The sequence below is a fragment of the Culicoides brevitarsis genome, chromosome 1, assembly GCF_036172545.1.
Source record: "Culicoides brevitarsis isolate CSIRO-B50_1 chromosome 1, AGI_CSIRO_Cbre_v1, whole genome shotgun sequence".
NCBI classification, from domain to species: domain Eukaryota; kingdom Metazoa; phylum Arthropoda; class Insecta; order Diptera; family Ceratopogonidae; genus Culicoides; species Culicoides brevitarsis.
In genome coordinates this window covers 38,213,562-38,227,964 of record NC_087085.1, presented here as the reverse complement: position 1 = coordinate 38,227,964, position 14,403 = coordinate 38,213,562, and the positions used below count along the sequence as shown (strand labels likewise).

The window sequence follows — 14,403 nt, the reverse complement described above, 5'->3', positions numbered from 1 at the left end:
TTTTTCCTCTTTTTTTTACATAAAATTGTGTGTTTTCTATTTTTTTATCACTATTTACAAAGCAAAAAATACTAAGAAAGTTTTCGTTTCTCCTTGTGAAAAATAAAATATTTTTTTTTAACTTTTGAAACATTTTTTTTTATATGATTCGACAAACAACTTCGTTCCGTTTTCGATTTTTTTCTGAGGTTGGCACATTTTTTTAATTTTTTTTATGTAAAAAAATTCTATCGAGTCTCTTCTAAGTAATTTTTTTAAAGCCAAGTGATTTTTTTTAGTAATTATTTTTAAGCATTTTTTTCCTTGAGCAGTCCGTTACTTAGCATCTAACGATTTTTTTCACTAAAGGAGATTATTGTTGGTAACTGTTGTATTGATTTGGATCGTAAAATTGAGGAGCACCCTAAAAATAAAGGAATATTCGCGAAAAATGAGTAAATGCGTTAAATTCAAAGCAAATTAAATGTAAAAATTCATCCGTTATGCAATGACTTAGTAATTGAACACAATGTTTTATGAGTAAATGTCGGATCTGAAAGAAGATAAAATATAAATTGCCAGAAAAAGTTGTTTTGACATGACACTCGAAACGCAAAAATCACACTTTTGTTAGTTTTCAAGGCAATTTTTTAGTTAAATTTTGTGTTCAATTCCAATTTCAATGCGAAAAACGGGCGATTGTTAGAGGAAAAAAATGAAAAATTTGTTAAATTTTCACAAAAAATCGATTTTCGGAGAAAAAACTTACATTTGCTTGAGGTTCAGTTGCCTGTTGTCCGCCAGGCACAAAGAATCCCGTTTGAGGAGTTGCAGCAGAAGGCATTGCTGGTGCCATAATTTGCTCTGCAGGCTTCGACATTGGCGCTCCAGATGGATTAAAGACGTCTACGTATGATTTTTTAAGAGCTAAAAAATTTTTTTATTAATTTTTGTTCGAAAAATCCTCAAAAAAAATGAAATTACTTCGATTCCGTTGCATTTTATACATGTTTGATTGCAATCTTGGTGTCGGCGCGGGCTCCGAACTTTGCGGTTTTGGTTGCTCGCTTTGTGGTTGTTGCGTCATTGGTCCATTTGGCATCGTTGGAACTGCATTTTGATCCATCATGGGGACTGTGGGTGTCGGTTGCGATGGAACTTGCATCGGTTGTTGCTGTTTCGGCATTAAATCAGCCATTTTTGGCGGAGGTTTGAACGATTCCTGCTCTTCTTCGCCTCCTTCAGTGTTTACCCAGCGTTTCTTGTCGGGATCCCACACAATCTAAAATTAATTTTTAAAAAAAATTAGTTTTTGAAGTGAAAAAATGAGGATTGAAAATACTTACACTTGGATTTTTATCATCAGGTAATTTCATTTGATTTTTTGGCTTCAACGATAATTTGTTGAAAATTCCTCCGAACCATCCAGAACTGAAAAGAAATAATTTTTAAAATATTTGATAATAATAAATTGATTAAATTTATTAAAATCAGAATAAAATTCTATTAAAACTTTAAATTTTTCAAATTTTTTTTAATCTTTCTAATTTTTTTTAATTAAATTTTTAATATTTCTTTATTTAATTAATTTTAAAAAAAATTACTTTTATAAAAAAAATTATAAATTTTTTATTAATTATTAATTTTTTTTAATTTTTTTTAAATTTTATTTTTTTTTTATTTATTTTTTTTTGAAAAAAGTTAATTCAAAATTTTATAAAATAAAAAAATGAGATAACAATTAAAAGATAAATAAAAATTTTTATCTTAAAAATATTTTGTAAAAAAATTAAAAATTTAAATAAATTATGAAAAAAATATAGAAATGAAAATGGCTAATTTTATAAAAAAAAAATGTTTATTATTTAAAATTATAATTTAAAAAAAAATTAAAAAAATTAAAAATTAAATTATTTTAAAAATAATTATTTAAAAATTCTGAATTTTTTTTTTTAAATTATTAACAAAATTGTTTAATTTTTTATAATTTTTTTTTTTATTAATTTTTTTATTTTTTTATTTTTCTTTAAAAGTTTTTATATTAAATATAATTTTTTGCCAAATTTTTCAAAAAATAATTAATTTTTTCATCACTCACCCTTGATTCGCATTTCCTTGCTGCTTTCCAGCATCCTTCGCCGGCGCTTTTTTACTTTGCTCCTGTGCTGCTTTTTGCTCTTGCGCTCCTCCAAGACTCGCGCTGCCCGAATTATCGTCATCATAGTACGCCGACTTGTTGCTGTTCGTGCCTGGCATCGTAATCGAAGGTCGCGGCGTCTAAAATCAAAAGTCACGTGAGTAAATTTCTACCGAAAAAAATTACCTGCCCTGCCTTTTTTCATGTTTCGACTTTATTAAACATAAAGAAAACTACCGGTTTTATTTTTTGCATTTAAAACTTTATTTTCTACAATAAATGGAAACTTTTACAAATAAATTACATCGAAATCCGTGAATTTATGTTTAATAAAGTCTACAATTTGTTCTAAAAATGAGCGAACGCCTAAATTTCTTCTAAAATTGTTCCTAAAATGGCTCATCAATGGCAAATGTGCGCGTTTGGGGCGGCGGTTTTGCCAAAAATTTCTCAAATTCCGCCAAACTCTTGTGAAACTCTCGTCGCATCTTGCTCACGTTAAATTTGACGTTGCGATCTTCGACGAGTTCTTGCATCGACATACTCTGAAGGGCCCTACTTTCGCTTTTTTGCGACAAAAATTGGTCTTCCGCGTGTTCATCGAGCTCAGATAACGTGCTACAACTGTCATCCGCGTATTTTGGGGGCGTAAAGCGACTTTTCATCGGGCGATCTATGGGATAAGTGCCGTTGAAGACGACATTTTTCATCGCGGAATCGGGACATTTGTGGATTTCGCGAGACTTTTTGCGGGTTTTTCGGTAAACTTTGCGCATGGCAATTTCCGCGGGCTCCGGAGACGACGGCGGAGTGACTTTGAGAGGCTCGGGAGGTTTGTGCAAGAGAAAATTTACGCGTTTTCGAATGCCAGAGGTCGTTGCGGAGGTTGGAGAAGCAATAACCGACGGGGAAACCTTACTTACTTCCTGATTCGAGCTGGGCGACAAGTAATTTGTGTGGTTTGAAGTGAAAGAACGATCAGATTGATTTGATAATTTCCGAACTAAAGAAGGATCAGTGAGACTTTGTTCCATATTTAGCTGCATTCCGAGGGAAAAAATTAATTTTAATTAAAATTTTTGTTTTTTAAGCTACTTTTTGAACTACCAACGAAAGAAACATCGATCTAGCTACCATAATTTGAACTGAAGAACGCCAATTTACGATTAAAAATAACGAAAAAATTAAAATAAGGAACTTCTCATGCAGAAAAAAGCACGAGACACGACATCGAAGCGCATTCAAACACCACTCACCTCTTCATTGGCGTTCAGGGATTGTTGTCCGTAATAATCGTAACTGCTTTGTTGTTGTTGTTCGTATCCCAAACCCTGATTTTGGTCATAACCATACTGCCCGCTGTAATAATTACTTTGATCGACTTGATCTTGCGGCGCCGATTGCTGATTGTAGCTGTACTGATCGTTTCCCGACGAATATTCTTGACTATAATTTTCTTGCGTCGCTTGTTCTTGAACGGCGCCCGTGTTAAAAGTCGGCACAGGAACAGGTTCTTGTGACGTTGTTTCGCCTCCCGTTGGATAAAACGGAACTTGAGGCTGTTGTTCAGTTACAGTCGTCGTCGGTTGTTGATACTGCAAGTTCAATTGGCTGAATTGTTGGTTGATTTCGTTGAATTCCTTGTCGAGCTGACTTCCGGTTGGAGCAGTTTCAGTTTGTGGTGAGGCCTGAATTTGCGGAGGCAGAGGGGTTTTTGACATGAAGGAAATGTCGCGGGATTGCTGGTCGTATGTCAAGGCACCAAGCTGGAATTTACAAAAAAAAAATAAATTTTTTGAATAATAGGTAAGGAAAATTTTGAAAAATGTTTCATGTTTCATTTTAACAAATTTTAAATTTTTTTTTTTAATTTTACTTTTTTGAAAAAAAATTTTCAATTTTAAAAAATATAATAAAATAAAAATAATATTTTGTAAAATTTTAATAAAATTTATTTCATTTTTAAATTTAATAAAATTTTCAAGTAAAACTCTCACTTTTTGTTAAAATAAATTTTTTTCTAAAAATTTTAAAAATTATAGAAAAAAATTTATTTTTTTTTTCAAGACGAAATTTTTGTTGAATTTTTTAAAATTAAAATTTTATAAAATAAAAAAAATACTTTTATGTGAAAATTTAGACTAAAAGGCTAAATATGAAAATTCTGGAAAATATTTTGAAATTGTAAAAATAATAATTTTTTTTCAAAAATGTAAGAAATATATTTTTTTCAATTTAAACTCAATTTCAAATGAATAAAAAAAAACCTGATTGAAATAACAGTTTTAAAAATCTTTAAAAAAAAAATTTTTATTATTATTTTAAAATTTTTTTATATTCGTAAATATATTTGATTTTTTTTTCCAAAAATTGTAAAAAAAATAAAATTGATAAAAAAAAGTTAAAAAAATTAAATGACAGAAAAATATTCAAAAATATAAAATTTAAAAAAAAATAAAAATGTTAATGAAAATGACAAAAATTTGAAAATCGCTTTTTGCTAATTCATTTTTTTTTTCAAAAACATGAAACATTTTTCTTAATTGTTTCAGCCTAAATTTTAAAAATAAAAAAAAAAAGAAATTAACTCACATTATACTGATTTAGGACATCCCTGAGATCTTGCAACCATTTTTGGTCTTCTACATTCTCTGTACCGTAATTCTCATCCAAGGCTTTTTCCATAACTGGATCATAGTATTTGAGACGGTCAGCGAGAACGTAAACCTAAAACACAAAAAAATCTTTTTTAGAGGATTTTTCATTAAAAAATTCAATATTCACTTACGCGTTCGATAAATTTGGGCTCAAACTTCGACGGATACTTCAAAATTGTCTTTGAAATTTGTTCCATGTAGAGAAGGCATTTCAGTTGCATGCCATAGTCGAGGATTCGGGTTGCCAAAAGGAATTTGTACATCTAAAAAATTTGAAATTTATGAAAAAATTTTGAAAAATTTGGGATTTTTGAGGTTCTTACTTGAAGTTCTACGATACAGAATTCCTCAATGTACAACGAACGGGCGTATTCGTAGATCTCAGTCATGATAATAGCCTCGTTGATGGCGAATTCTTTGAAATTTTTGTGTTGTGACGTTCCCAAAAGTACCAATCTGACTGCATTTGGACTGTTTGCGATCAAATTTGATTCTTGATTGACATCCGGATATTTGCCAAAGGGAACTTCAGCCAATAAATAGCAGAATTGAGCTCCAAAATAGTCGCCTCGGTTGTATAACGAGTCTCCAAGCACCGTAATTGACTTTCTATTGAGCTCCGCACGTTCCTGTTCGTTCGACATGATCATCGCTAAATGGGGACGCCAGTCTCCCCACTTTTCATCGGCAAAGCAACTCACCGAATAAGGCGTTCTGCCGCTCATTAGTTGATAAAGTGTCTGCAACGGGTCATTTAAGGGCAATTTATTCGCGAATTTCATCATAACGTTCGCGTGTTGCCGTCTATTGACCTTCGAGGCAAGGAACAAAGCGTGTCCCCACAAATTATTTTCTGTCGCCCATTCGAGAGCTTCATCCAAATTACCGTAAATCAAATAATTTCGGAATTTTTCCGTGACTTCCTCTTCAGTAAGTGATTTTTTCTCCTCAACTTGCTCCTCGTCGAACGAACGATGTCCCTCATCCTCGTTTTCAGCATCATTTTGTGGTTCATTTTCATGTACAGGAGAATTTTCGCGTGACTCTTTGATGTTCGAAAGAGCTGAATCACGCCCACTGCCGTTATTTGAGGTTTTTGTCTCGAACGGAAAGTCTTTTTGATTCCGCATAAGCAACTCGGAGATGTCAGTGCCGATGCAAGACCCATTTTGACGCAACAACAGGATCAAATAATTCCACAAAAGTGTGTAGGATGCTCGATTTTGCTGATTTGCGGAACTAATGCTCGACATAGAATTGCCACGTGATTTAACGGCGACAGAGGAAAATGGTCCAAGACGAATTTGCTCCTCGCAGAACTCAATAACGGATTTTTTGTGTGTCGAAGAACGTTGAAGGGGGCCTGGATAGACTGCGAATAGGCGGCGAGTTGAGTCGTTGATGCCTGAAAAAAAATTAAAAATTATTAATTAATTTTAATTTTTACGAAAAAAAAATTAAAATTAAAAAAAAAATAATTACATTAAAGCAAAATTATAAATTTTTTTTTTAAAGAAAAGAAAAAAAGATTATTAAATTAAAAATTAATTTTAAAAAATTATTTAATTAATTAAAAATTTATTTTAGTTAATTAAATTTTATTTTTAATAAATATTATTTAATTTAAAAGTAAAAAATTAATTTAAGTAATTAAATTAAAATTAAATTAAATTAAATTAAAAAATTTTAAAAAAAAATATTTAATTTTGATTTCAACATAAATAAATAAAATTGAATATTCCAATATTTATTAAAATATTTTTTTTAAATTCAACAATATTGCAAAAAAAATTAATTTAAAAATAAATTTTTATTTAAATTACTTAAAATTTTTTTTTTAATAAAATAAAGAAATTAAATTTTAAATTTATTTTTGATCAAATTAAATTAAAATTATTTCAAAAAATTAATTTAAAAAAAATATTTAAAAAAAATACTCACTCAAACTGAAAATTTTGACGACATCATTGAACCCATTGACTGAATATCGTGGCTTAACCGACACCAAAAGCCCATGCGACAACGAAGCTGTTGAATGAGAAGTCGTGTACTTCGACGGAGTCATCCTTTGTGGCAATTGCTCCTCAATTATGGAGTTGTCAACACCCGCAGCGACAGCATCTCCCCTAAAAAACACAAAAATTAATCAACTTTTGTCCAAAAACTAATTAAAAATTAAACCAAAAAATTGTAATTTTACTTACAAATCGAGACAAATGCTAAAATGTCTAAGAATTTAACGTGCATGCAATCAAACAAAAGAAATTAAAACAAAAAATTATCGACGAAGGCAGTTCGTGCGAAGACGAAAATGAAAAAAGGACAGAATTTTGTTGGAAATTGCAATTAAAATTACTTCTCGAAAGCAATTTTAAGAGAATTTCATGAAAATTTTTTTAAATATTTTTTTGTTTCAGTCATTTTTTTGCCAATTTTCTTTTGATTTGATGAAATGTCGGACATTTTTAGTAATTTGAATGAAATGCATGAATTAGACACAACTTCAAAATTACTTTTTTGTCCGGTGAATTTTGTGCAACATACGAGAAAATGTATGAAAACATCGCAACAATGCATCGTGTTGGCTTGAAAAGTTGAAAAAATAAATAGAAAAAAATTCACAAGAAATTGCGCGACATTTATTTTTAAAAGCGATTTGTGCTACCGAGAACCTTTGCCAAAAAGATGCATTTTTTATGTGATGAAAGTTAATAAAAGTGAGTTGAATAAAATATTATTTTTTTTTTTCGTTAGTAAAGTCACCGTCAATTGGGGTGTCCCGTAATCCGTGAAATTTGTGATTTTAAGAAGCATTAACCCATTAAGAGCAGAAAATTTTAAATTCACCAATTTCCAAAAATTGTAAATCCAAATCCAAAAAATTTCTGAAAAGTGAAGAAAGCAAGTGATTCTTGACAATTTTTTTGAACTTTTTATGTCAAATTTTCCAAAATTTTAAATTGCGCAATTTTTTGTGCGCAAATTTTACGATTTGAAGAAAATTTTCAAAAATTTCTGAATACAAAAGAATTACAATTGACGAAATTCAAAAATTTTTGTTAAGAATTTTTAACAAAATATGAAAAGCGCAGTTTTAAAACATTTTTGCGCAAATTACAAATTTGAATTTTTTGAAAAGAAACATATTGTAAATTTTCAAAAATTAGAGATTTCTCTATTAAATTCATGAAATTTACAGTTTTAATAATTTTTCTTGACTTATTATTCAAAAATTTAAAAAAGCGAATATTTTTTTTAAAGGAAAACTTTCAAAATTGCGCAGTTTAGATATTAAAATTTTCAAAAATTCTTTACAAATAACGGAAAGGATTACTGACAAAAAATCTTTAATTTGACAAAAATTTTACTAATTTGATAAAAAAAAAATCAACGAAATATCAAAACTAAAATTTCTTTCAAATTTGCGCAGTTAAAATTTTTTGCGCAATTTTTTATTTTAAACAAATAATAAAGTTAGATTTTAAAATTGGAAGAAACTTCAAAACTTCTCCAAAATTTTTGAAAAATTGTCAAAATAAACGAAGAAAAAATTACAAAATTACGAAATTGCGCAAATTACAAAATTGCGCAAATTACAAAACTGCGCACTTTTAAAATTTCCCTCCAATTCTCAATGGGTTAAAATTTTTTTCCACAAATTTTGATACCGCAAAAAAAAAATGTTCGCGAATTATCTCCCCAATTAACGGTTAGTTAAATTTTTTTCGGGTGTTAACGATTTTTTTTTCTTTGAAATATGCACCTTGATTGATAGTATGAACTATTGTCATTGTAAAAACTGTGATCCTGCAACGATGCCGGTCCGACACTATTCCATCCCGTCGCTGTCGGAATGATGGGCGCCTGATTATAATCGACACTCGTAATACTTTGATCCATCAGTGCGAGCGAATTTTGTGACTGATTCATTTGTTGCCGATGGTAGTTTGGATCGTAAAACTGTTGAATGGGGCGATTGTACCTAATCGAAAAAATTTTTTGGATGTTTTTTTTGAAATTTTGTTTTTTTTTTTGGTAGCCAATAATTTTGAAAAATTTTGTACAAACTTTTTTTTAGAAAAAAAAATTTTTTTTTGCAGTTATCGCGCATTGAAAAAAAGCAAGGCGTGACGATTGGTTGACTGAAACTTTTTTTTTTGTGCGGGTGTTTTAAGTGTTTTGTGTGTTTTATGGGAAGAAAGTGTGCTAAGTAGAAGAAATGATCGCGAATGGATGATTTTTGTACGAAATTATTAAAAAAAATTAGAAACTCACAAAAAACGAAAAAAATTATTCAAAAAATCACTACAAATGACCGTGCAATAGTTCTTTGGATGAATATTCGTGTTTTTTTAGAGACAACATTAAAGCCATTTTTGGGTGAAATTTGTGATGGGATGTTCAGTGTAAATTGTCAAAAGGGTCACACGCACGAATTATTACTCCAAAACCAAAGAAAAAATGGTAGCCATCACTCAAAATCGATGAAAAAGAGGCAAAAATGCGACAAACCTGTTATCGTTGACGGAACTTCGGCCTGAATGAACGCTTTCTCGACCATCAGTTGTTACAGCAGCAGTTGATGGAGCTTGACTTTGAGCATAGAAGAGACGTTGGTACCATTCCGCGTATGCTTGAGGATTCGTACGACGCAAATGCTCGAAATATTGTTGGTGTTGCTGATAATAGGCGAGAGTGTTGTAGTCGTAACCTACAAAAAAAAATAATGAAAATTATTATTTATTTAAAAAAAAAAAATTTAATTAATTAATTTTTGTATTTCCATTTTTTTTATTTTAAGAATTTTTTTAAATTAATTTTTATATAATTAATTAGTATTTTTTTTTTAAATCAAAAATTTATAAATTTAAATTTAAAAAATTAAATAAAAAGTGATATAAAAATTAAAAATTAAGGAAAATTTATTTTTTAAAAAAAAAGTATTGAAATCTTAATTAAAATTTTAAAATAAAAAAAAAAATAATTTAAAAGGTTGTTTTGAATAATTTAAAAAATTTTTTAATTTTAAAATAATAAAAAAAAATATTATCAAAATTAAAAAAATGAGAATAAATTCCAAAATAAAATATTTTAAAAGAGCTTAGAAATTTTAATAATTTTTTAAAAATAAACATATTAAATATTGCGAATAAAAATTTTAAAAAAATACCTATATTTTTATTTAATTTTAAAAATAAAAAAAAAATAAAATATATTAAAATTATTAAATTAAATTAAAGTAATTTAAGTAAAAATAAATATAAAACTTTAAAAGAATTTAAAAATTCAAATTTAAAAATATTGCAAAAATATTTAAATTTTTATAAAATTTTATAAAATTATTTTGAAAAAATAAAAATATTAAAAATGGCCAATTATCTTCTCAAATATAATTAATTTAAAAAAAAATAAAATTTTATTTAAAATTAATTATTTTTTTTTATGAAATTAAAAATTCAAAAAATTTTTTTTTGCAACAAAATAAAATTTTTAGTTTTTAATTATAAAATAAAAAAAAATGAGTTTTGTAAAAAAAAATAAATTCTTACCTGGTTGTTGATAATAATTCGCCGCATATCTCGGATCTTCTCGATTACTTCTTCCACTTTTTGTTCCCGTTCTGCGTTGTTGTTCGTAATCTTCGTCATATCGACGGTCTCCAGTACGACGACGCTCCCTTCTATCTCGATCATATCTGTCATCTTTCCTCCTTCTATCTTCCTTTTCCGCATCGCGATCTTTTCTCTTTCTCTCTCGATCGCTTTTCAAATATTCCTCGTCCTCATACTTGTCTCTTCGACGACGATCGCGATGTTCTCGATCACTTTTCGCATATTCATCGTCATCATCTCCGCGATTTTTCTCTCTTCTGCGTCTCGAAAGTGAATTTTTGTATTCATCTCTGTCGTAATAGTCTCGATTTTCATCACGACGCCTTCCATGCCGTCTCGAATCCTCGTCATAGCCACGTCTTTCGTGTCGATCATCTCGATATTTTCTGTCTCGACGATCACGATCGCGGTCTTTGTCGTCTTTTCGACGCCCAAGAGTTCCGCGTTCACCTTTGTTGACACTTCCTTCGCGCACACTGCCTTCGCGGTATCGATGACGTTCAGATTCGCTGTAATCCGAGTCTGAATAGTAGTCGTCTTTGTCTTTTTTCGAGGAATTTCTCGCGGGAGGAGGTTTCGCACGACGTTCATCCTCCTTGGAAGCACCTTTTTTCGAGCGATAATACACGCCACGATCGCTATCTTCGTTCGTTGATGTCTCTTTGCGACCTGTTTCGGTTCCCGTGACATTCGATTCTGTCTCTGCCTTTGACGTGTCACGCGGAAGCGTTGAAGCTGCTTCATCTAATGTGTCAGCGCCCTCTATCGGATCTTCTCGTGTCATTTCATTACGTCGCACAGGGGGTTGTTGAACCAAATTTTGCTGTTCTTGATCTTCTAAATTCTCTCCGTCGACCGCAAGTTCTCTTTCCTGTTCGGGAATTTGAATTTCAGGCGGCGAAACGGGATTTTGTTGAACCTGGACAACAGATGGCGCTGTTGGCGATCGATTATCTTCAGTTCCGGGCACTACGCGGCGCGTTGCGGGTCTTCCTCCGCTTTCTCCGGGTACTGTATACAAATTTCTGTCGGTAATTTCGACTTCATTTCGTGCTGCGACACTTCGCGGCGTGGAAAATTGACGACTTGGAGGCACCGTAGACGAATCTGAGACTTGCCCATCAGCTTCGCGTGCCATATCAAGTTGACTATTTTCCAAATCTGTGCCGGGAATCATTCGATCAAGTCCTGGGGGAGGTTCTTGATTGTTTAACGTGTCATTTTCGGGTTCTCCGAGAACGTAACGCGACATTCCCGGCGGAGGTCCTCGCGAATTGTAATTATCTTCAGACAAATGTCCCGTTTGAAGGTATTCATTGCGATCATTACGACTCACGTTATGCTGTTCGGGCTCTTGAACGGGCATGGGAGGAGCTTGTACCTGCGCAGGAACATGCGGCGACGATTGCGAACGATCCGAATCTGTACGACGTCGTTGATCTTCGAAAATTTCCTGCCCAACAGCTTGATTGTGTCCTCTTTCGGGGCGAATTTCAGGCATTTGACGAACTTCTGGCGTTGTAGGTGTTTGATATTGCACTTGATTCCTTCCGTAGTTCGAAAAATCATCAGTAGGGGGCGTTTGTTGAACATTTCGGGGCGTGGCTTGTTGATTCACGTGCGTTCCTCTGCCACGAGCGTGAGTTACATCAACCGGCGGTTGCGTAAAAGGACTTTCTTGATTCTCAAATCCCTCGACAGGCCTCAAATTCTCCGCAGTTTCAGGTTCTTGATGATTTGGGGGCGTGACAATGGGCGCAGGAGGCGTTACTTGTTCGGGCTGATAGAAATTCGTGGGCATAACAGCAGGCAATTTGTTTGTTGGTTGTTGAAATCCAACATTATGATGCGTCACATGTCCCGTTCTTTTGTAAGGATTCAATCCACGCTTATCGGCCGACATTGGAGGCGGCGGTAAATTCGCCAAAGGGGGCGTGGCTTTCTTCGGAGGCTCCGAAACGCTTCCTGAAGCAACATTTGGATTAAAAGCAGGCGGCGGAGATGGTGTATGTGACGGAAGTTTAACAACTTGATTGAAATTCGGTTGATTTCCCGTCATGGGGGGCGGGGGCGGTAACGAAGCTTCCTTTTGCTGATGATTTTCATGCGGAATTTGCGCTTGAGTCGTTACAGGCGACGCAAATTGCTGATTTCCGCCTTGAAAAACGTTCATTTCGTACAGCGCTTGATCCAATTTATCCATTTCTGATCCCGGATTTCGCGTTTCTTGCACATTATCGACTTTAGGAGGCTCGTAAATGGGTTGAAGAACCTGCGAATTCACCTGATGATAGAATCCGCCTTCGTCAGAAGTGACAGTTGCCGAACTGCGTGAATCCATTTCGCCACTTTCGTTGCTTCTTTCACTCGAGGTCTGCGAAATTTGACTTTCGACAGACCATTGAGGCGATAAAGCGGCATCTGTCTTCATTAAACGCGCCATTTGCGGGTTTTGTTTCATCATTGCAGGCGGCGGAGGCGTGGCTTGTGTCATTTGAGGAGTATTATTTCTTGCATCAGGAATTCTGGATTCTTGGGGTTGCTCGCTCGAGCAATTTGACGTGCTGCGGGATTGCCCGTGCTGAACTTCAGTCGATGTCGTGGGCGACAAACGGAAATTGTTGCCTTGTTGCATGTTCCAGTTGAAATTTTGGTTCGGATCTGAAGGGGGCGGGGCCGCAAATTGCTGAAATTGTTGCTGCGGCGCGTAATTTTGCTGTTGTTGATAGTAATTTGGAGCCTGTGGCGACGTTTGTTGATACGGCATCGACTGTTGATACGAATTTTGAAAGTTATTTCCATACGACGGCGACGAAAATTGCGTATTTTCCCAATTTTTGGGCGGCGCAGAGGTATTTTGCTGCATTTGCGATGCCGGCGATGCGGAATTTTCATTCCAATCCCAATCATCCCATCCGTCGGCGCCGCCATTATTGTTCTGAAATGCCATGGAGGCATTAAAGGGTTGTTGTTGCTGCGACGTCATGTTATTTTGCGGCGTTACAACATCCGGATTCGACAATTTTTGCGGTTCAAAATAGCTCGCAGCGGAAAAATCTTGCGAAAATTGCCGCTGTAAGCTCGAATTGCTGCTTCGACGACGAGTCCACACTGTTTGCACGGACTGCTGTTGCTGCAAAAGACGAGAAAAGCATTAAAAACTGGATTAAAATGTTGTTTAAACGAAAAAATTGAACACACAACTACACTTTTTTCTCTATAAATACAGCGGTACGGTAAAAAATCATAAAAATACAACTAGACTAGGTACGATTAAGAGACAGGTAATTGCTACATTTTTCGAGAGAGTGTGTGTAAATAAAATATGAGGCACGATAAGGCCACGTAAATGCAAGACTTCAAGTCAAAAGGAATTTTTTTCACTCAAAATTTATCACTAAAAAATCGTCTTGCACCGACTTGATAACGAGCAAAAAAAAATTCACTACAAAAAATTATTGATTTTTCGCTACATAATAAAAATTTTACACATCGACAACTTTTTTTCTAAATTTTTCAGGCTTTGTTGATACAAATTTCACCAAAAAGCCCGCTTTACCTGCGCCCCAGAGTTTGGCTGAATTGTGTTTTGAAAGGACATTTTGTGTAATTTGCAAGATTTTTTTTTATGAATTTTCTATTTTGGCTCGTACAAGATGGAAAGTTGACCTCATCTCAGAAAAAAAATTTCTTGCAGAATTTTTTTCGAGTGTTTTGATGGACTTGCACTTGTGTGTTTTGATGATTTTTAGTGAAAACAGCAACTTACTATCACGACGTTGTTGCGGAATCGATCAAAAGTAGAGTTGTTCAAGTAGAAAAGACATTAATTTACACAAAATTTATCAGTGCTCCCAATTTTTATGAGCTGGCACTTTCACTAATTGTTGTGCGGAATAAAATTACGCGTGAGAGTTGTGTTCGGCGTAATTTGACAGATAAATTTTGAATTAGCGAAATGGTGAATTTTATTGCGGGAATTTTAAAAAAATTAAAAATTTTTCAAATTTTTGTCAAA

The 14,403-nt window shown here is 32.9% G+C and overlaps 1 protein-coding gene across 4 annotated transcripts; it reads right to left on the bottom strand.

Annotated features, from left to right (window-relative positions):
• Nucleotides 1-219: 219 nt before the first annotated feature.
• Nucleotides 220-14,272, bottom strand: LOC134828128 (protein transport protein Sec16A). 4 transcript variants are annotated; one of them, XM_063841101.1, is made up of 15 exons: nt 14,155-14,272; nt 10,323-13,518; nt 9,286-9,484; nt 8,537-8,755; nt 6,715-6,899; nt 5,097-6,178; nt 4,905-5,036; nt 4,709-4,843; nt 3,373-3,882; nt 3,040-3,156; nt 2,078-2,256; nt 1,326-1,410; nt 964-1,261; nt 749-906; nt 220-403 (listed from the first exon to the last, which is right to left on the bottom strand). In XM_063841101.1, exons 2-15 carry the CDS (start codon nt 13,369-13,371, stop codon nt 353-355), a joined length of 6,399 nt encoding a protein of 2,132 aa, XP_063697171.1. In that variant the 5' UTR covers nt 13,372-13,518; nt 14,155-14,272; the 3' UTR covers nt 220-352. The 4 variants fall into 4 exon arrangements, with proteins under 4 accessions (XP_063697171.1, XP_063697172.1, XP_063697173.1 ...); XM_063841102.1 differs by lacking the exon at nt 3,040-3,156; XM_063841103.1 differs by lacking the exon at nt 8,537-8,755.
• Between the last annotated feature and the right edge of the window lie 131 nt (nt 14,273-14,403).

What these genes read in the sequence shown, in the direction of transcription:
- LOC134828128 (XM_063841101.1), bottom strand. Translation starts at nt 13,371, where the DNA reads ATGACGTCGCAGCAACAACAACCCTTTAATGCCTCCATGGCATTTCAG. An exon ending in AGTTCATACTATCAATCAAG is followed by an intron (nt 6,900 to 8,536) that starts GTGCATATTTCA and finishes TGTGTTTTTTAG; the next exon opens with GGGAGATGCTGTCGCTGCGG. An exon ending in ATGTCCTAAATCAGTATAAT is followed by an intron (nt 3,883 to 4,708) that starts GTGAGTTAATTT and finishes TGTAAATTCCAG; the next exon opens with CTTGGTGCCTTGACATACGA.